The following is a 22926-nucleotide window of genomic DNA, read 5'->3' as shown; positions in this document are numbered from 1 at the left end:
CCTTCCCCCCGACTCCAAGATCTCTCCTGCGATTGTGAAGGTTTTCAGCGCGCCTTACCTGCTCCCTAGGTATGCAGGGCAGGGAGGTCCTCCGATGGGACTTGCTGCTGCAGCTAGACATCTCGGCAGAGATCATGGAGCTGGACCTCCTCCTCCTCTTAAACACCGGGACCTCTTCCTTGGCCAGTTGGGCACCAGAAATCTCTCGGTGCGGCGCCACCCCGCAATGGGGCAAGAGCTGATCCACGTACCTGGCCAGGAGTATGCCCAGTAGCCCGAACAAGTAAGCCAGGTAGGGTCTCCAGGCGACCTTGATCCTCTCTAAGGAGACGAGGGACGTGGTCCTGACCGCGCTAGTCAAGGCGATCATGAGGACGCCCTGCCTCATCTGCAACACCAGCCATGTCACAGTGGCCAAGCAGCTCAGCACCACCCCCGTGGCGGTGAAGGAGAGCAAGTGATCCTCCCCTATTGCGAACCCAATCTGGACAATCGCTTCCCCCCAGCAGCAGGCGGCCAGCAGCAAGGCGGCTGTGTGCAGGCGGACCCCGGAGCGCAGCAAGTACAAGCCCATCCAGAAGAAGGCACACATGAGGCTGAAGAGCAAAGCGATGGGATGCAGCCAAGGAATCAGCTGGAAGTGGCTGCTACTGGGGAGCCCTGCGGGGGGCAACTGCAAGCCACCCGACTCTCCTCCTCTTGCTGCTTCTTCCTCCGTCGCCGCCACCTTCTCCTCCAGATCGCAGCCGATCTCCCCCCGGACCAGCCTGACCACCAGAGCCAGCAAGAAGGACAGGGATCCGGCGCAGAGAGCCGAGGAAAGTTTCCAGGAGCTCCAGATTTTCTGCAGCACCAGGTCACCCCAGCAGAGCTGGCAGGTTGAGTCTTCCTTTTGCCCCTGCTGAGCGCCAGGCTGCTGCTTCCCCTCCGCATAATAATACCCATTGCACTCGGACCCTACTCCTGCCGCTGGGCTTTTCTCCTCGCCAATGCCCCGGCTGGACTTGCCCCGGACACTGGCAGAGTCGCTGGTCAGAGCCATAGTTTCAGCGTCCCTGCGTGCCCACCCCCCTCAACCAGGCAACCCCCTAACCGCCCCAGCAGAGCGAGCCTCCCCAAGTTCCTATAGAGCTTGCAAATATTAATAGCCCGGTTGCGAACAGAGGCGCAAGGCTAGGAAGAGGCTTTCAAGTTAAAGCCCCGCATTTTGCAAGGCAGTGGGGGGAAATCAGCCTCCCTCTCCTGCCCCCTGCTCCAACAGCCTCTTTCGCCCTTGTTGGTCAGCTCGGCCTCCGCGATCGCTGCAGGTTTCCAATCCACAGGGTGGCCGGGTGGGGTGGCCGCTCCAGGGAGAAGCCGCTGGACAAAGTCAGCAGCGCTGGTTCATGTCTAGGCCATCACTGCTCCCCCGCACTCCTGCTGCCTGGGAAGGAGGTGCCGGGGGAAGCGGGATGGGGCTGCAGGAAGGACGGTCGGCTCGGCCGGGGGCTTCCTTCTCCTGCCCGCTGCTCTCTGCCGCGCTCACTCTTCCTTGCTCCACGGGCGGTCCTCCCCAGCGCTGCCAGAAGCCGTGGCTCGCCATGCCCCATGGCCGGGGGGAGGAAGAGTCCTGTGCATTGCAGATTGCCGGGGGCGGCAAAAATAAAAGGCAACCGGTAGTGGGGACGGTGGCGGGGGGGGGGGGTTAAAAAGTTGCTACGTTGTGCCGGGAAGAGACACGGAGCCGCAGGAGGAAGGCTGCTCTCGGAGCAGCTTTGCCTCCCGCTTGGGGCAGGGTTGGCTACCCCGCTTCACGGGAGGCGAGTCCCCCGCATTAAAGAAGCCGGGGCAGAGTAGGACAAGCAGGAGGCGGCGGGCGGTGTTGGCAGCTGCGCTCCTCCGACTGCCCGGGAAACGCTGCCCCGCTCCCACCCCCCTAGCCGGGCGGGCAGCGAGCGGCGCGAGCCCCTTGGCTGCCTCGGCCCCGGGAACTCGGCGTCAGATGATCCGCGCGGGCTGCTGCCTCCTGGCTGCTGCGCCGGGGCGGAAGAGCATCGCCTCAGGCCGCCTGGCGGCTTTGCACGAGCGGAGAAGTGCCAACCGGGAGAGCCTGGGCTGCCCGCGGCTGTTAGCAATCAAGCCATAAATCCGAGTGGCAGGGAGGGGGCAATTACACGGCAGTAAAAAAGTCACCCTCGGTTAGCGAGATTCATTTTTACTTCGCTTTGCAGAGAGGAGCCCAGCCTAGCCCACCAGAGCTAAGGGGGTGGGGGAGTCGCAGAGGGACAGCCGTAACAAAAGACAGGACTGGGTAGCACTTTAAAGACTAACAAGATGGTTTATGAGGTGAGGCGCTTTCGTGGGCCAGACCCACTTCCTCAGATCAAAAGATACCCACAGGGATAGCTGTGTTAGTCTGTAACTTAAAACAAAGAGCAGTCCTAGGGCACCTTAGAGAGTAGCTCTATATAGTATCATGAGCTTTTGCGGGCTGCTTCATGTCAGCCCCCAGAGCCAGCCCTATCTATCTTTGTGGGAACCAGAACATCCCAGCCAGGTGGGCTTGCAGAAACTGGGCCCCTTTTTGTCTTACTGTATTGCAGTCTGCTAGGCTGTGTCTAGACTGGCCAGTTTTTCCAGAAAATCAGCCGCTTTTCCAGAAAATCAACCACTTTTCCGGAAAAACTTGCCAGCTGTCTACACTGGCCGCTTGAATTTCCGCAAAAGCACTAACTTCCTACTGTAAGAAATCAGTGCTTTTTGCGGAAATACTATGCTGCTTCCATTCGGGCAAAAATCCCTTTTGCACAAAAGTTTTGCGCAAAAGGGCCAGTGTAGACATCTGAGATTTGTTTTGCGCAAAAAAAGCCCAGATTGCGAAAATGGCAATCGGGGCTTTTTTGCACAAAAGCGCGTCTAGATTGGCCATAGATGCTTTTCCGCAAAAAGTGCTTTTGTGGAAAAGCGTCCACGCCAATCTAGACGCTCTTTTTCGAAAATGCTTTTAACGGAAAACTTTTCCGTTAAAAGCATTTCCGGAAAATCATGCCAGTCTAGATATAGCCCTACTGTGGGGCCAATCGCCTCTTTCCAAACTAACTGCACCATCAGTTAAACCTTCAGAATCTTGCAAACATGATGTGCCTTTTGGGGAGAGCACTTGCTACAATGCTTAGGGAGCTGGAACAATTAGACCCAGATCCTGCAAAGACTTAATTAGGTGCATGGATAGCAGGCCTCATGAGTTAAGTTACACATAGATTGAAATCTTTGCAAACTTAGCAGACTCTTAGCTCTCAAAGCTACCGGATCAGGTAAATTGCTTTTTCTAAGGATATAGTTAGCACATGATAATGTAAAGCACAGAGACAGCAGGGGAACATTTAGAGCCAGGAAATCAACAGATTAGGTAAAAGCGTTTTCATGCTCCTCCCCCAGCAAGTAAATCACTGATTTAAGACCGAAAATAGATTCAGGTGGTGTATTTATTTATGGATAAATCTGGGATTTTAATAGCATGCATATCACCATAATGCCTGACTTTAATGGGCTGAAATGATAGTTCTTGTGTAATGTGTTTTTTGTGACCAGAAATATGGCATATGTACCGAGGTTGGTTTTAAAATAACAGTTTTCTCAGCTAGATCATATGTAATCTAGATTTATTTGTCATTTTTATGTTTAAAGTTTGGTGAGAAAGAAACCCGAGTATTGGCAGTAAAGTTTGGTTTTGAGGGTTGGATTCATTACAAATAATGTAATGGAGTTTTTGTTTTACAGTCAGGGTCCAATCTCTAACTTGCTGAAAAGATTTACAATTTATTGTTGTCAGTAGAGCAGGCAGTCTTACACCTATGTAAAAAATAAAAATACCATTGGGCTGCACACCATGTATGAAGGTCCCCCCCAGGGCTTTTGTTGTAGGGCAAGGGTTATAGAAAAAATGGGGGCTATATGCCTGTCACCTCTATTAATTTAAAAGAGACAGGCCTCTTCATGATTTGTGAGTCAACAAATTCAGTGTGGCAAATGCCTGTAGTGTGCACAGAATTCAGTCTTATATAACCAGTACAGGTTGAACCTTTTCAGTCCAGCACTCTTGGGACCCAAATTTTCAAACCACAGGAAGTCTATATTGTGTAGTAGCATTACCAACACTGCCACTGCTTACTGAGCTCTTAGCATGCATCTACACACTATGGCTGCATCTAGATTGGCATGATTTTCCGGAAACGCTTTTAACGGAAAAGTTTTCCGTTAACAGCATTTTCGGAACAGTGTGTCTAGATTGGCACGGACGCTTTTCCGCAAAAGCACTTTTTGCTGAAAAGCGTCCGTGGCCAATCCAGACATACTTTTCCGCAAAAAAGCCCCAATTGCCATTTTCGCGATCGGGGCTTTTTTGAGGAAAACAAATCTCAGCTGTGTACACTGGCCCTTTTGTGCAAAAGCTTTGCGCAAAAGGGACTTTTGCCTGAACGGGAGCAGCATAGTATTTCCGCAAGAAGCACTGATTTCTTACAGTAGGAAGTCAGTGCTTTTGCGGAAATTCAAGCGGCCAGTGTAGACAGCTGGTAAGTTTTTCCGGAAAAGCGGCTGATTTTCTGGAAAAACTGGCCAGTCTAGACACAGCGTATATGATATTTAATTTGCATAGCACAAGTGCGTATCTTATTTCAATGGAATTTCAAATTAGCAAATTTTAAATTTGGTGTGTCAACATCGTGCCAAATTTTGAAATAACATTATTTTGAGATGACCTTTAACCCTTGTGGAATGACGAAATAGGCATTGAGATAATGGGTGCGTTCAAAAAACGAAGGGTAGCTATTTTGGGATACTTTCAGTATCCCGAAATAGCCCCACTGTGTAGATGTACCCTTAGAGGGCATTTAGAGCTAAATAACAAAACAGAACACAGAGTCAGGTCTGGTGGCTGCAAACAAACTTTATGGGACCGTGAGAAACTTGGCCAAACTCATGATTAAGTGGACATCTGGCTAACTAAAATCATGCTGCACCATTGATGTTGTCAGGCCAAAGACTCTGGACTAAAGAGGTTCAACCTGTATGTTAGACAACAGCACACACAGCTGGGACCCATTACACCTTTGATCTTGTCCTCCATACCAAACATCATTCATTTTAAACTCCACTTTACCTCAGCTTTATTACTTTATAGATTGTTACTCTAACTTAGTAACATCAGAAAGGCTAACAGTAAGCAGATAAGAAAAACCTGTAGTAAATACATTTTGTAACTTCCCTATTAAATTTGTGTGGGAGGGAGAGGACTGGGCAGTGGCAGAAGTTTAGACATCTAGAGATAGCAATTGAGCAGGTGTTTTATAAATCACACTGGTGCTTAAAAAGGGACTTATGCACTTAAGTGATCCACATTGTGGATCATATCCTTGGTGCTTTTATATAACACCTTCTATTGCAATGCTTTAGTTTCCAGTAGCATGCCTTCTAGCTGATTGTATATCAGGGCAATTTTAAAACACACTAAGCTAAGGCCTTCATCATGCACTAAGCTCTGCATGGATAGGACCCTGAGTCTATATGGAGCCCTCACAGCTAAATGGGCCTCACTGAAAAAGGGAACTACTTTACCAAAAATGACTTTTCCAGCATTATGTGAAGCAAAACAAGATTTCTCCAAGAATAATGCTAGCCACCTTCTGTTTTGAAGAGTCTGTAGAATCCTATGTAGCTATTGATTACTTTGTCTTGGTAGGTTAATTTGATGACTTGATGATAGAGTTATTAACAGTAATTTAAGCATCAGATGTGAAAATACTTAGACTTCCTAGAACCACAGCTCCAAATCAAAGGAGTAAGCTCAACCCTTCTGTGTTTGGAGATATGATAGGTAAATTGAATTGCCTGCATTTAAATCTTGGGGGAGGGGTCCTTTTAAATGAGACCTTGGGAATTGTGGGCTTGTCTTCACAGAGTGACACTTGTTTTATTAGTAGGCTGTTTTTGGTCAAAAGTCTTCCCTCTGCATTGCTCTGTATGAATGAATTGGATGAATTAAGGATGCTCAGCACCTTTCAGGATGAGTCCCTCAGCACCGACACATTTCAGTAGTGATTACAGGAAGAGGAAATTATCAAATGTAGGTGGTAGTATTATAGCAAAACACAAATGTGGCCGTTTAATAATTAAATTCTTAAAAACTCTCCTTTTTCCTCTTGTGATTCAAATGATAGATCAGAGCTATTATTTGTTCTCTTAAAATAGGGTGAACAGAGAAATGAGGCTGTAATGTATTAAACAGACAACAAAAGGGGGGGGGGACTATGCTCTGGGTTATAGTTTAAACACCCCTGAGATGGAAGAAGATGCTGTGTAACAGTCTCAGGGCTGCTCTCTTGGATATTAACTAGGGAGCCACTGCTAGAGGAGCAGCGATGAGTCCTGTGGCACCTTATAGACTAACTGAAGTGTAGGAGCATAAGCTTTTGTGGGCAAAGACCCACTTCGTCAGATGCAAGTGGGTCTTTGCCCACTAAAGCTTATGCTCCTACACTTCAGTTAGTCTATTAGGTGCCACAGGACTCCTCGCCGCTTTTGCAGAGTCAGACTAACACGGCTACCCCTCTGATACTGCTAGAGGAAATCTGCCAAGGTAAAGAAAGCAATCTTGAAAAGGATTTATTAGCAATATAATCTAGATATAAACAAAGGTAAAACAATCAAGGAACCTGAAAGACAATAAATGACCCATTTAGTAAATAAATTGATATTAATTGGTTAACCAAATGAGAATGGGTATTTCAAGTTACAAATGTGCAGGAGCAAAATCAGCCACCGATTTAACAAGTTAACACTTAGGAGAAAACGATAAACACCTGAGGTGTGTCTACACTGGGCCACTTATTCCGGAAAATCAGCCGCTTTTCCGGAATAAGCTGCGAGCTGTCTACACTGGCCGCTTGAATTTCCGGAAAAGCATCAACGCTGTACTGTACAAAATCAGCCGTTTTTCCGGAAACACTACGCTGCTCCCGCTCGGGCAAAAGTCCTTTTTCCGGAAAAGCTTTTCTGGAAAAGGGCCAGTGTGGACAGCTTTTCCAGAAAAGCAGAAGAAACGGAAAAAAGCGGTTTGGACGGCGGGAGACCCCGTAGAAGCCGCGGACTTCTGCGTAACCCGAGGGCTTAAAGAGCCCGCATGCTACTGGCCACACATGGCAGGAGCCCCCCGGAGACCACCCTTCCCAGCTCTGCCACGTGGCAACTGTGCTGCCCAGCCACCTCAGCGCAGGCATGGCAGCTCCAGGTGGTCATCAGCCACCGTCACCCGGGGCAGGGGAGGAAGCCCCCAGGGGCCGCAAATGCAGGGCCCCATCCTGGACCCCCAGGGAGCTGGAGACCCTCCTGGACTTGGGGGAGGAGGAGGAGGGTCTCCATGACCAGTCCTGCCACTGGAATGCAGAGCTATACACCCGTCTGGCACGGAACCTGGCCCAGCAAGGCCACCCCAGCGGCAACTGCAAACAGGTGCGCTCGAAGGTGAAGGAGCTGCGGCTGGGGTACGTGCGGGCCGGGGAGGGGAGGGGAGCAGGACCCGATGCCTGCCCCTATTTCGAGAGGCTGCACTCTTTTCTGGGCGAGCCAGCCCCGCAAGCCCCAGCTGTCCCTGTAGACACCTGCCAGCACCCCCCCATCAACCGTCCCACCGAGCCGGAGGAAGGAGACGACAGTGGCGGAATGTCGGGAGAGGAGGCCAGCGTTGCCACCCAGAAGGCCCCCTCCAGCAGCTCCTCTGTGGCTGGGGAGAAACCCATTGGTGAGTCTTTGAAGGTTACACTCCCAAAGGGCGGGGCAGGCGGAGGGGAGGGAGAGCCAGGTGCCCGGAGGGGGAAGGGGGAGAGCATGTCACTCAGGCCACGTGAGCTGCACGCTGCGTAGCATGAGGCAGTTAGCAGCACGTGCAACCACGTGCAGCCTGGTGACCGAGCGGCAGGTGGCCGTGGCCGGCAGCTGCAGGGCATGCCTGGGACCGTGCTCCTCGCACACATTCGGCGGGACCAGGGGGAAGGGTGGATGCCCCAGGGACTCAGCCCAGAGCCCGCAGCTCCACCAAGGGGTGCAGCACAGGGAACGGCACACTGTCCCATGCCTGGCTGTGAGGCACAGCCAGCTGCTCCTGGGATAAGCGCAGCGTCACAGTCCTGTGACCGTGGACCCCCACCGAGCCCCTCACCTGCTCCCAGTGCCTTGGCAGGTTCCCCGAGGGAAGTCCCCACTGTGGCCACACCTGTCCCTGGGCTACCAGGCTTGCGGGAGGGATAGTGGGAGGGAGAAGGGCCCCTGAGTTTTGCTGCAAGGATGGGACATCCCCCCACCCAGTCACCCTTCGGGTTCTGTCCAGGAGATATCCCACGCGAGGGGATCTGAGAGCCCAGACCGCCACTGACAGGTGTGCTCCCAGGCACTGCCATGGGGATGCATCTCGCTCCCTGTCAAACACCACTAATTAGCCCTAAGCTTTTCACAGTGACCACCGGCAGGGAGTTCCACAGGTGAACGCAGCACAAGCACCCTCCCGCCCTGCACGGGGCCAGGATACAGACCGGTGCTTACAATACTGGAGGGAGGACCCTACTCCCAGGGGCGGTCCTCCTTGCCAACATACAACACGGGAGCAGAAGGGGAACCGAGTGGGCCCAAGCCACAACTGTGCGGTTACCTGGGCTCTGGGGTGGAGGGCATGGAGGTGTGGGGACAGTGGACGGCCTGCCTGACTGACCCGTCCTTTCTTCTCTTCCCTGCAGCGGGACCCAGCACCAGACCCACGACTCCAGCAGCAGCGGCATCCCCAGCTGCCCAAGCCCGGAGGCCCAGGCTCCGACACCGGGACCAGCTGCTTCGGTGTCATGTCACCGCGGTGGAGGGGATCCAGACCTCCATTGCGGAGCGTGTGCAGGGGGACCAGGAGTGGCGCCAGGAGGAATGGGCTGCGTTCCTGGAGGAATGCCGCGAGATGTGCGCCACAATGTGCACCCTGACGGCACATTTAATACATGCCATCCACTAGGCATGGCCGGACCGCATGCCCCCGCCATCCCTCCCGGAGCACAGCCCATGCCCCCTCCTATCCCTGCTCCTCTCCCAGCTCCTGCTCCTCTCCCTGCCCCTGCTCCTGCTCCTGACCCTGACCGTGCTCCTACTCGTGCTCCTACTCGTGGCCACCTCAGCGTGCAGGCTGCCCCGACGCGGTCTGCCCATCGTGGGCAGGTCCGCCCCCAGAGGGGCGCTCGCAGGGGCCACCCGTCCCAGTAACTGCCCCCTCTCCTTCTCCCAGTTAAAGGTCCCCTCCCTCCTTCTCCCCGTTAAAGGTCTCCCCCTCCTTCTCCCAGTTAAAGGTCCCCCCCCCCTCCTTTGTAAATAAAAAGTTCTGTTTTCATTTGAATCTTGTGTGGTTATTGTGTTCCTCTAGTAACTGTAAAGAAATTATGTGAGATGCCAATTAGCCACTTCAATTTAACAGGGTTACAAACTGTGGACAACAAATTCATGACTCTATCACCGGGGGGGGGAGGGGGGGGCCTTTTTCAGTGGTCATTGGTTTGCGGCGCATAAAGAAATACTGAGACTTTTCAGTAAAGATGTAAACCACAAACTATATTTACATAGCAACAAACAAGCACAAATGGTTAAAAGATGCAGTACAGTACAGATTCTAAAACATAGTCTAGGCGCAGGGAGGATGATTGTGGTGTTGCTGGCCACCTCAATCCTTTGGCCCTTCCGGGCCTCAGGAGAGGAAGAGCCAGGAGATCCCTCGACGGACGATGACAGCGAAGCTGGCCACCTCAATCCTTTGGTCCTTCCGGGCCTCAGGAGAGGAAGAGCCAGGAGATCCATCGAAGATGGCACTGACGTGAGCCTTCCGCACAAGTCCCAAATCCTGTTGGCTGTTCTTCAGGACAGGCGATGGTGGCCTAAACCCTAGCCTAACTTAAAAGAAAAACCCTAACTACGCCCGACGCACCCGACGAACAGACTCGATGACGGCCGATGTGCTATGACCCGACGCTTTACTATTGGGGGGGGGGGGGACGTAAGGGGAGGAGGTGGGGAAGGGTAGGAGCTGGGACGGAGTAGTCTGGGGTGACCCAAGCGACCCTGCTACGGGGCTTGGGCAAACATGTCCACCAGGGTCTCTCTAATGCGCACCGCCTCCTGGCGCGCCTGGCGGATGGCAGCTGTGTCGGGCTGGTCCAAGGTCTGTGCCTCAGCTGCCACCCATATAGGGAGGAAGGCCTCCCCACTGCACTCCACAATATTGTGGAGCACGCAGCACGCGGCCAGCACCTCTGTTGCATTCTGCTCACCCATGTCGAGACGGGTGAGCAAACAACGGAAGCGGGTTTTTAAGCGTCCAAACGCCAGCTCCACTGGGTTTCGGGCCCGGTTGAGGCGGTCGTTGAACCGGGCCCGGTTCTAGTCCGGCTGCCCCGTGTAGGGCCGCATGAGCCAGGGCATCAGGAGGTAGGCCGCGTCCCCGACGATGCAGATGGGCATTGGCACATCCCCGACAGTCAAGTCCCGCCGGGGGAAGTAGGTGCCCGCCTCCAACCTCTGAAACAGTCCTGAGTTCCAGAGGATGCGGGCGTCGTGTGCCCAGCCGGACCAGCCACCATAGATGTCAACACTTAAATATGTCACTAAAGTTAAAACCCACATGTACTTAGCCCAGCCTCTTTCCTCTACTGGTGGATTATATTTCCCACCTATAGGAAACTAGGTGACTGCTATTAAAATAAAATGTCCATATGTCCCCAAAGAATTCCTCCTGTCTCTTTTAACATAATAGGTGACAGTTTAGAGGGGGACAGAGGGACAAAAGAGAATGCTTCTGTTTTACCACTTTTTATTCCAGCTACAGTAAGAACACCTGTGACACTCAGGCAGGAGCGGCTCTAGAGGAGCTGCCGGCAACTGGCACCCTAAGCGAAATGCGCGATCGGCACGTGATTGGCGCCCCTGCCTCTAAAGCCCTTAACAGCCGTTTATCTTGGCGCCCTAGGCGACTGCCTAGTTCACCTATATTGACGGGCTGCCACTGCACTCAGGAACTGCGTTTGAAATGACTGCTCATGCATTTTTGTAATTTGCTTTTTTCTTTTAATTAAAATTTTTTCACCTTATGACTTTGAGCAAATATTTGTTGTCAGCTGGGAAACACACTGTGACTATGATTTTATAACAACTGGATCTTCAGAAATTTATTAATTAAGGTACCATTTACTTACCTTCTGACAGCAGTCAGTATTTATAGAGTATTAAGGATGACACTGTTTTGGGTTTCTATAGCCACGAAACATGTGAGGACCACAAAGCACTTTACAAACATATATGAATAAACTCTCACAGTGCCCCTGTTTATGACTGTAGTACTTCAGCATAGTCCCTAGCTACATGCTGGTGAGAGGGTTTCTCCCAGTGGTGTCAGTAATTCATCTCACTGAGAGGCGGTAGCTAGGTCAACAGAAGAGTTTTTCCATTTACCTAATACTATCTACAAGGGGACATAGGCCACCTTACCTTTGCCACTCAGGGGTATGGCTTTTTCACACCCTCTGAGCAACATACTAAGTCTATCTAATTTTCTAGTGCAGATCAGCCCTGAGCCATCAAAGTTGAAATGATATATATTTACCAAACAAACCACTGATCATCAAGCACCAAGCTAACAGAGAAGTTAAGCACATGGGGAAGTTTTAGCACAAGTGTCCTGCTGAATTTGTGGCAGTTCACTAGGCATAACACATCACAATTTAAATATCAAAATTTAGATGATACATTTGTCATATAAGCCATTGGGCATTAAGATCGTGATCCAGCAAAGGACTTAAGCACATGGGTAGTCTCATTGACTTCATGGATATTTCACTATGAGCACTGTATCAAATGCAGCTTTTACATTAATTCGGTGATCCTAACCTTTTCAGAAGTTACCAGTGTTCACTTTATTGCACCATTTTTCATTTCATCCAGGATATAACATTATTTCAGGCTGTCTGCAGACTCAAGAGATGCCCACTGTGCAAGTCTAATTGGTTCACATTGTCAAGATTTTCTTCACAACCATGGGGACTAAGTACACAATTAAAAATATTAAATCCTAGATTATGGAGCAGACATTTGATGACAAATACTTCCACCATTTTCATTCAGTAATGAAAATATCGATTGACTTTCATTGTGAAGTAAATAGAAATCATTATGACTAGTATATTAATAAATATCTACATGTTAATAAAACTTAAAATAGACCATGCCTCAGTTTTTGCGGAAGTCTTCAAATGAGTTACTTTTTCAATCACCATAAAACATTTTCCAGAGGAATTTTAAGAAAGTATACACTTCCCGTTTCAGAATGCATATAATTAATACATTAAGTAACTCATGAATTCTCAGAAAAATTGTTCTTGCAACCCAAGACTAAGTTTGGCAAATTTGAGGAAGCTGTGAAACTAGTGTGGACCTGCAGTCATTAAAATGTTTGTAGATCCCTGCTCTTATGCAACAAAGTTAATGGCTGCCCACCCAGAAGGAGCATCATGCAAGATCAGGGTTAGTGTAATAATAGAAAAAACACTTAGGTTTAATCCCTAGTTTAAATACAAATCTTTATGTGATTTTAACTATGGAGCAGTCATCAAACCTTCATAATGAACAAATTATTAAAATGCAAACTTCTATAGAATGTGCTTACTTAACACTATCTATTAAAGGGCAGCTAGTTCTAATGCAACAGAGAGTTCACAATTGCACTGCTGTTCACTGGAAGTTCAGGCTACCATACACTGCACTACCAGTTCCATGGGAAATGATTATCAGCTCTTTTTTATGGCACCTAAGAAATGTATTCTTCTAAAGAAGAGATTTGTTTTACTTTTCCTCTGGACTTGCAACGGCATTCCTAGTCATTGTGCAAGGAGAGCTGTGAAGAATTAAGTAAAACAGGAGATGGTATGAACAAACTGAGTCTTGGTATCTAATGCAACTCCATTGAAATTAATGGGTTGAATTGACCTATAATGACTATATCTATGGCAAGCATTATTAAAAGTAGGATGTATTTTTAAATCCTTAGACATTAATTTTTGTTAATATTTGATTTTTTTTGTATTTTTAGTGTAGAAACAACTCTGGATAGTCAGGACCTTCTGTTTTTACCTGCTAAGCTAAATTAGTAACAGTGGAAAGACAGACCCAGAAAATCTGATTTACTAATGCAAAATTAGCATTGGCTAATTATGCCAGAAATACATATTACACATACAAGTTCAAAAAGACTAACTGAAAGCATTGACACTTGTACTATAGATCTCTCAAAAATATGAATCCTTAAAGTTGTGGTTAGCGGGTATTATTCAATTATTTTTGGAGAAAAATGTTCAAATCATTCCAGAGGTGTATTTTTAGTAATAAATACAAAATTTAAAACTATTAAGTTTTTTTTTGTCTTCAAATCAAAATAATCTGAGGTATATTAAAATAAATTTGACAATTGTTTTAATATATCTCTGAATTAGAGATTACCATTTATGCACCCAGATTACATTTTACAAATATTTAATATATCCTGTGTTCAAAACCACTGAAATTAATAGATCACTAAGGCCCCAATCTGGTAATAACATAAATGCATAACTTTAAGTTAGTGCTCTGCTCATGTGAGTAAAGTTATACACACATCTACAGAATGAGGCCAGATTTCAAGTAGACTTCAACTCCACTTAAAGAATCACTTTTAACTACCTTGCCCTTGTCAGATATTTACGTGACTAACCCAATCCCTCTGCAAACATTTTTATAAAACTTAAAATAAAATACTGTATGTAAACAACTGGAAGGTCACAAACCCATAATTGAAAGGAAATTCAAAGCTTAGGCTGAAACTGCATCTTTAACACAAACCTGTTGGGTGACAGCACTGAGAAATGACCGTGAAAACCATGTGATGTTTACTAACATGTGGTATGGTACTGTATGCCAGTTTCATCTTATCATGTGTTACAAAGATCATTTTTGAAAGAAATGTTATCAGACAACTATGATTAGTTTTAAATATTTGCGTACATACACTTGGTTTATAATTAGTTTGTGGGGAATGGTTATTTATAAACATTTGCAGCCCATTGCCAGGATTGTCTTGCAAATGAGATGTATATATTTTAAGGGCTCTGTTCCTAGTAATTCAAATAAAATCTGTAGTTAAATAGGAGTGTGAATGCAGGCTGAAGGTAACAGCTTGAAGTACCATGGTTCCAGCACTGTGAAAGAGCACCATAAATGACCAAATGGCCCCCAAATTAAGGTGTGTTAGAGTGAATACACTGCTTACAGAATCTGCAAACGATTAATTCACCCAACATTACAAACTCAACAAGCACTTTACAGGAGAGGGATCACTTGATGATTACCTGTACTGTTCACTCCCTCTAGGGCACCTGGCGTTGGCCACTGCCACTGGGCTAGAATAGACCTTTGGGCTACATCTATACTGCAAGCCTCTTGCAGAGGAGGAAATGCAAATAGAGCGCTCATTGCATATGCCCTTTTGTGTAAAAGCCAAAAAACAAAAAAAAGCTCTTGTGCAAAAGGGTTTTTTTGTGCAAAAAGGAGCTGTCTACACAGCACTTTTTTGCACAAAAACCGCTTGCACAAAAGGGAAAGGAAGAAGAAATGCAAACGAGAGTGCTGAATATGCAAATGAGCACTCCGTTTGCATTTGCTCTTCCGCAAGAGGCTTGCAGTATAGACGTAGCCTTGGTCTGACCCAGTATGGCCATTCTTATATACTTTGGACTCCTAAATACCTTTGAAAATCCAGGCCTTAGCCTAAATCTCACTGAAAATCGCTTTTGTAAATGGGGTTTAAGCGGTGTTGAAAATGTTACTTTTGAGTTTTGTAAGCCTGTACTTCAGATGTTTATAATCAGTCACTTACAGAGAATTTATACATACATCTCAGTTGGTCTTATTGATGGTCTAATTTTCATTGATGCCAATTCTAGACACATTTATTTTAATATCAAATATTTCATAGATATAAATAGCATTATCCTTTAAAAAAAAACTACAGTATTGCATTGCAACTTCCACTTTAGATAGTTTCAAAGGTAACTTTGATCCGAAGTAGATGTTGTATATATCATATTCCTGTACTAGTAACACATTTTATTATAATATTAACAGTGATCATATCAAAATTGTAGGACTTACTCCTGTCTATGAGGTGCTGAATTCTTTCAATTATTAATTATTGTAAAGGGATTTATGGGCATCTAGCACCTTATAGAAGTGGCCAGCTTCTAGCAGAATCAGGCCTATATGAGCCAAATTCAGACCTGGTGTAAGGAGGTGAGATTCCATTGAAATCAGCTGCAGAACATCCTGTTTGAATTTGGCTCATCCTGTCATTCATTTAGCTCCATGGGCACAAGAGTGTTTAACTTTAATTTCCTACCTCTTCATGTTGTCTACTGTAATTCATTCCTTATTCATGGTTCCTGCTGTAATTCGCTTCTTAGTTTCATTCAGCAACCCCATGAGAAGTGGCAAAGGAATATTATTAGTACATGCTAGTGTAAACATTTCCAGTATGACAGCAAGACATGCTATTGCTTGAACAAAAGAGCCCAGACTCTGTGACTGAGGACTGTGTCAGCTCATATCCTTTGTGAATCAGCAAAAAGGGGAACTGCAATATGAACTCACTGGTGGGTTACATCTGCACATTCCAGAAACCTTGAATAGGATGGGGAATGGGAGTAGACTTCACAAACCTGGGTGGCTCTAATCTCAGAAGCCCCGTGCAGAGAAAGGGCACTCACACTGACTGAGGTCACTGGTTGTCCAGGGAAGGTGCCTGTGTTGATAGGATGATTTCCCTGGGGTTGTCACATTAGAGGTAGGAAAGCAAAGGTGGGAACACAGGGAAAAAGGTAAAGCGTGTGGCTGAGAAACTAGGGTTATGTTGAGGAATGGAAAAGAATGGAGTAAGATTGACCAGGCCCACTGATAGGGCGTGGAGAAAGGCAGCAGTTGCCCTTTGGCCTGGCGATTCAAGCTGCCCAGGGCTCCATGCTGCCACCACTGCTACTGCCCTCCCCCCACTTTGCGTAGGGGCCCTCACAGGCTGTCAGCTCCCCGAGACTGACATTTTGGGGTGGAGGTAAAACAATCAGGGAAGGAAGCATTTCAAAGTTGAGGAAGGAGGACTTTGATTTTGTGTTTAGAAACTCATCTAAATATTGCTGCTCTTTCATTACTTTTATTTTGTGGAACCATCCTGTTACTGAGGATCGGGCCGGAGATATTGTCAGTGATCTCTGTGGAGTCTGTTAAATATTGCTCTAGTTTGGATTCCTATTGTAGACATATAGGCCATCAAAACAAGGGCATTCATGTTCTGTTCACAGATTTGGAAGTTATACCAGCCTTTGTTCAGCAGAATTACGAAGAGTCACATTTGGATCATTCAGAATCAATTTATAATCAGATTAATCCATTCATAGTTAAAGATTATAGGAGATGCATAACATTTGATTTAAAATCATAAAAATAAAATACAATTCAATTATGGCTATGAACACTTGAGATTATAGAAACAGATCAGATAGATGACAGATGCTTCCACTCCATTCTTAACACATATTGGTGTGCTGAAGTGTTTCAGTACATGCTATTGTGTAGTTTACGAACTGCATTGTCCTGACATGACATAGAGAGCAAAGAAAGGAGCAGAGGCTGTAATTTTAGTGACACTGCAGTACAAATGCCGAGATAAATTTCACATTTCTTCTTACATAGCAGACTTATGTAAGTGTAACCTATTATTTAATACTATTAATGTACAACTACTATTAATATACAACTTGTTAATTGATGTGCTCTTTTTAATGAATGGTATGGTCACAGAAATTATCTGGGAGAGTATTTAAAATGCTTCTGTGCAAAACACAGAGTTTGTCAGCCCAGAATCTCACTGCCCCAGGGAGTTTGGGAGCCCCAGAAGCAAGTTGCCCCAAGACCTGGCTGCCTGGGGAGTCAGTTGCTCAAGGAAATGGAGAAACTGGCACCTGTGGGAACTGGAGAGCCCAGAGAGACAGTTAACCAGGGTAGCCCTTGGAGTCAGCTGCCCAAGGACTGTGGAATTCAACAGACTGCAGATCCAACTGTCATGAATCAGTCATCCTGGAAGCTCTGGTATCATTTTTAAAATGAAACATTTGGGCTTTCTGTAAAGATTTCTTTTTCTGAATTTCCCTTTTGTGGGGAATTTTGAAATGTATGTTTTCTTTCTGAATAGTATGTGGGGTTTTTTGTAATGTTGGCATTTTCTGTTTAATGGAAATTCAGAGTTCATTGGTAACCTTAATAAACACAACTCCACTGGATGAGGATTTTCTACTTAAAATAACTTTTTGAGATCCATCAGTTAGCCAGGTTTTACCCCATTTAATATGGCCTGCTCTGATAAGCAACTAAATTAGTGGCTTTATTTTCAAAGATAGTGATTAGCCAAAGCTTTTATTGAGGTTTGCATCTGTATGGCTGTAGGTGTGTAATTTTAGTTTCCCAGATTTCAAGCCTTTGCAATTAGTCTGACCCTTGTGAGGTGCACAAGTAGTATTACTATTTTTTCATGTGTACTGTCATTTTAGAGATAAGGGATTTCTCAGTATAATTGATAGATATTATAAAACATGTGTTAAGCATTTTAAGATACTCGGATGAACATGTCCACTAATGTCTTGTGTTCTTGTAGAGACTGCTGCTCATTTTCCAGAACCTGCATTGAGGTTGGAATGGAAGCATAATTATTAGTTCTAAGAGTCTCAAATAGATGAGCCAAGAATGGAGACATTCCATCTTTGATTGGTTGGCTTCTGGGAGCAGGAAAACAGAAAAAGGAAATGTCCCTGTTTAAGCTGGCATATGCCATGCAGTCCTTGTTCAGTACGTGCCAAGCCCTTGTTGGAAGCCTGCAGCAGTTGTGCAGTATGTCTGTGGTTATTGCCACAGGCCAGCCAAGTATGGCCAAATACAGAATGCATAGGAAAAACTAAAGCATATTAAGGGAAATATGCAGAACAAAAAGCCATGTGTACAAATCAATGAAGAGTGAATTTTATATTAGAGACACAAGGTGGACGTGGTAATATCTTTTATTGGATTAGCTTCTGTTAGTGAGAGAGACAACCACAGAAGAATTTTGTTTTATTCAAAAGCTTGTCTCTCCCACCAACACAGGCTTGTTCAATAAAAGATATTATTACCTCACTCACCTTGTCTTTCTAATATTCTGGGAAGGACAAAGCTACAACAACAATGGATTTTGTATAATATATTGCCTGGATTCTGCAAATCATTGCTTTGCAGGGAAGAAATAGGTGGAGCTTCTAAGGTTTGGCAGGTCAGACTTTTCTTATGCATTATAAATTTTTACAGAAACAACATTTAGAACTAATTTACATATATTGTAAGGACATCATTCAGAAGATTTTTTTAAAAACAGGATTAACATTTTTCCTTTTATGCAAACAGAACTTAAATAAAGGTAGTGCTCTGTTTTTTAAGTGATCAAAGCTTGGGCATCGTTTCTTCAGTGTTGGAAACATCACTTTTCATTTCCTTTCTATGTATAAAGCAAGGCCAGTAAGACAGCTGCACTTGTGATTTAGAGCAAGAATTTTCTGCCTTAAGACAGCAGTCTCACTCTTTAAAAAAATCAAGGGAATTTCTAAAAATCAAGGGAATTTCTATATTTTTATTGATACATTTTAAAGATTTCCCCCTCCTATTCCCCCCCTTTTTTTTGTTGCTCAGAGCAGAAACTAGGATTCACAAGCCAGTTCAATAATAATAAAAATAAGCAAACAAACCTTTGTCAGCCACTTCTGATCCTTCTTTCATTAATTCGTGCAAAACTGTCAACATGTCAGAAAACAGTACGACTTCAGAAAGGTTTGAGGATCATACTTGACTGAAAACAGCACTCCCTTTTACCTGTATTGCACACAAAAGCTTTTTAAGATTAAAATAACAAGTGTTTAGAATGAGTGAGAGAGCGTGTGCGTGTAGCTCATTAAGTGGTGACAAAGGTTTTGCTACACTATTGGTTTTGCTTCAGTTGTGCTACAGGCTTTTACTCTCTCCTCCTCCCGATGCACTCTGAAAGCCATTAGACATATGCCCACAAGTTAGCATACCTGCCTAGTGTGTGGGTAAAATCACTTACAACAAGGGGATGAATTAAACTATCTGAATTAAATGTGTGATTTTGCAGATTTTTTTCCAAATATTGCTTCACGTCAGATTTGAAAAGCTCAGGCTCATACAAAGAAAAAAAAACCAACCACCTCTGTTTTCTCTTCCATTTTCCTTTGTCTAGTGAATACAGTAGAAGTCCAATAATATTGATTAATCTTTATTGGTGAACATTGAGCTTAATCCTGTAGCATTTAAGTATTTATGCCGTGTAACACCTTCAGGATTTGCACCACTAACACTACATTATTCTTGGTACTGCTACTGCACTTTCCATGTCAGGGTGTAAAATCACTTGACAAATGTTAGGCATGAGGCTCTGTCACACCAAATTCAAATCACGAAGGAAAGTGTGAGACAAGGAGGGCATTAAGGCAGCATTAAACCATCTTTGTGTCCTCCTGATATTGAGCTACTCTATTGTTATTGAGGTATAGGATATTGAGATATTGAGCTATAGGATGAAGAGCAGCCCCCACTATAACTTAGACAGTTATGGGACATAAATTACAGCTGTCTCCTAGAGATACTTTATGGCAGGGGTGGGGAATCTCAAGCCCAGGTGATGGATGTGTCCCCTGGATAGCCTGGATCCAACACCCAAAGTTCAAGCCCCACTCCCAGCATTGGGGAGCCCATGCTAGTGCTCAAGCCTCCTGCCCCCCACTGGCTGCCCTACTGTGGGGCTGGAGGACACAAATCTACTAGCCTGGGCCCCTCCAGGCTCAAGTGTGGGAGGGGAATGTGGGGAGTGTCTTTCTCCTTCTCAGTTGGGGATCACATCAGTGAGGGTTGTTTTTGTTTTCTTCTCACTTACAGACAGTCCCCGACAGATTTTTCTGTGTGTCAGTGCCCCCCTGCCCATCCCTGCTTTACGGGATGCAGTGCAGCCTGAAATCTCCACAGGCTACACTCCTGTTTCCCAACACACCCCTGGTGAGGGTGTCTTTAGAGGGCAATCTTTAACCGACTTCCACAAAACCTGCAGCAGATGAATCCTCCCACAGCCCAATATGGGGATTTTAAGGTTCCTTTACCACAGCTGCAGCCCTTTCACCAGGTCAGTCACTAATGCTCCCCCACCAAAAGCAGAGTCCAAACTCCCCCATTCTGACAAGACTGGTATGTTCTGAGAAGCAGCCTGTGGGAACAAATGTTATGGTTTGCAAGGAGCTGATGGCACTAACTAAAGAGGCCATCCTCACCCAGGCTTACCAACAGTGGGAGGGAGGGCAAAGAGGGCAATTGTCCAGGGGCCCGGCGATACATAAGGGCCCGGAGCTCCTGGGTGCTGTTGCTGGAGACCTGTACCCTTTAAATCACTGCCAGGACTGCCTAGCCCTAACCCTAGCCCTGTCTCTTCTGCTGAAGCTTTGCCTCTGTGGGGCTAAAATTAGCAGAGCAGACATTCCCACCTGGGTGCAAACATCTGCTGCTATTTTTAGCTTTAGAACATGAGCCCTTGAGACATAGACCCAGTCTCTGAGACTCACTACCATAAGTTGTTTTTTTGTTTTTGCAATCTAGACCTACCCAATGTGGCTTCCTCAAAAACGATCTTGAGGTTGGCTGCCACTCTCTGCAAGAGCTCTTGATATTTCTCCTTGGAATGATGATGTGACTGCCTCATCTGGTGAGGAGGATAATGTACCCCCATTAAAATTTTGGTATCAGCAGATCTGACTCAATTTCCTATTCTGTGTATTCTGATGGGGCCGTGGTATTGCCCAGGAGAAGAGGACCAGAGTGATTCTTGTTGAAATCTGGTATTTCTATGGTATTGACTGCATGGGCCCCAGATGAAAAGGTCAACCAGTTGGAGAGGGCCCCAAGCTATCAGCAGTCCCCCGGATAGCTGTGTCTGAGAGCATCACAGCTCCAAGACCTTTAAGAGAGTCTGTCCAGATTTGTCTTCCTTGGAACAGGTGGAAGTTTTGTCTGGAACATCAGATGAAGGAGTAGGTTTAAGTTCTACTGGGGTGCTGTTGGCACTGGTGAGAGTATACTCCAGCTCTTGAACAGGGTAGGGAACCTCATTTCCTCAAAGTGGTTTCTTCTGGTCTCACAAGGTCTCAGAGGAGGACTGGACCTGAAGGAAAGGAAGATTGCAGATAGGGCAAAGCAGTGGGATGAAAGTCATAGTCTGTCCCACAATCAATGAGTTCTGGACATTGGACAAACAGAGCCAGTGCTCAGCAAATCCTTGCTGGAGTACATCAGGAGCATTGAATGGGAGTCCAACATGGAGCTTCTGGTTGGGAATGGTAGGTGCCAATTGTTCTGCCTGTGAGTTGGAGCATAAGCCCAGTCCTAACAGATCTGTCCTCCTTCACACCTTTGCTCCTTTACTGGAAGATTTATTCTTTAGGGCCCTGTAACAGTTCGAGTCAGTGGGAGGCCATGCTGACTCATGGTAAGTCCTGGGTCCGGAACCTCAAGGGCCTTGACTGCTGGCCTATTATCAGTTCTAGTGACCCACCCTGGGTCAGGACTGGGTGGCAAATTAACAGTTAAATAGTAGTCTGGTGGGCTGCACAACAGTTTGTGAGCCCAGGCCCTGAGTCAGGGGAAAGCAGCGAACAAATAGTCAAGAAATCTGAAAGTCCAGTGGTGTGAGCCTGTTCACAGGCTAGCCAGGGGTCGGGTCTCCTTGCTAGTGGAGAGCCGACAAGCACAGGGGACTTTGCCCCACGCGGGAATCTGCCACCCAAAGAAAGAGGTGGCAGGGGGGCCATTTCTACTCCACCACATCCCAGCCCAGGGCCCTAGTAGTGGTGGTGCCACGGCCACTGGATCAGCGGGGCTCTAAGCCATAATGCGCCATCCAGGTCACTGGGGCTCCGAGCCACAACTCGCTGCCCAGCCGAACTCCATGTCCTCAGCCACCCCGGGGTTGGCTGTCCCTGGGCCACTTCCCCATCAGGTGGGTCTATCTGGCTCAGGTGCAGCTCCGTGGTGTCGGTTGTGGATGAAGGTATCCATAGGCTTGGGGTCTGGGGAAGGTAAGGGTCCCAGTGGTCTGGCCCACTCGGCTGGGCCTTGCAAGGGTCCGGAGTGTCTGGGTAGCTCTGTGGGTCCAGGCGGTGGCCTCTACAGGTGTGTCTGGGGATTCAGGTCCAGCCATGGCTGGGGTGGTCTTGGCCTGGGCTCAGAGCCCGGTAGCGGCCCAGGTGGTCCGACCCAGTCGTCCTGCAGAGCGCAGCTTGGTTCGACCTTCCTCCGCTGGGGCCGGGGGAGAGCCTCTGCCCTGCTCAGCAGCTGGGCTCTAACTGAGCTGGGAGCTTCCCTTCTTATACTCCCAGCCCTAGCTTCCTGTTTCCTGTGGGTGGGGCTGGGCGATTCTGGCACCGCCCACCAAGGAGCTTTGAGGGGAGTTTCCTCCTCTGGATCAGCGGGAGGCCACGCTTACACACTACAGGCCCATGCAAGGACTCACCTGACTTGAAATTATTCTTTTCCTGAGAGGCAGATCTGAACAGGGGTCTATCATTATGCCTATGTTCACATCCCTATTCTTGAGATGCTCTCTTAGACTTAATGATTTTGGCATTTGGCCCAAAGCTCATGATCAGAGGGGTGCTGCTCTGTGCCTGATGCCACTGTTTATAGGGTCCGTTGGTGTGAACTCAACTGGGGTCTTGAAAT

The 22926-nt window shown here is 46.8% G+C and overlaps 1 protein-coding gene and 1 long non-coding RNA gene across 3 annotated transcripts in view; one reads left to right on the top strand and one right to left on the bottom strand.

The window, feature by feature from the left end:
* PDE3A (phosphodiesterase 3A) overlaps positions 1–2131 on the bottom strand; it is a 376123-nt gene extending 373992 nt beyond the window's left edge. Inside the window, exon 1 of one of the 2 annotated variants that reach the window (XM_006121290.4) lies at positions 59–2131. In XM_006121290.4, coding sequence (XP_006121352.2) covers positions 59–1042 — 984 coding nt within the window. In that variant the 5' untranslated portion in view covers positions 1043–2131. The remainder of the gene's footprint in view (positions 1–58) is intronic. The other variant, XM_075897857.1, reaches the window with a different exon arrangement.
* LOC142818453 (uncharacterized) lies at positions 739–11144 on the top strand. Its single transcript, XR_012895923.1, has 2 exons — positions 739–878; positions 10877–11144. It is a non-coding gene; the product is annotated as an uncharacterized LOC142818453 (long non-coding RNA).
* The last annotated feature ends 11782 nt before the right edge of the window (positions 11145–22926 follow it).

This window comes from Pelodiscus sinensis, chromosome 1 (assembly GCF_049634645.1).
Source record: "Pelodiscus sinensis isolate JC-2024 chromosome 1, ASM4963464v1, whole genome shotgun sequence".
In the NCBI taxonomy this organism is placed as follows: domain Eukaryota; kingdom Metazoa; phylum Chordata; order Testudines; family Trionychidae; genus Pelodiscus; species Pelodiscus sinensis.
This window is presented reverse-complemented; position numbering and strand designations above follow the sequence as displayed.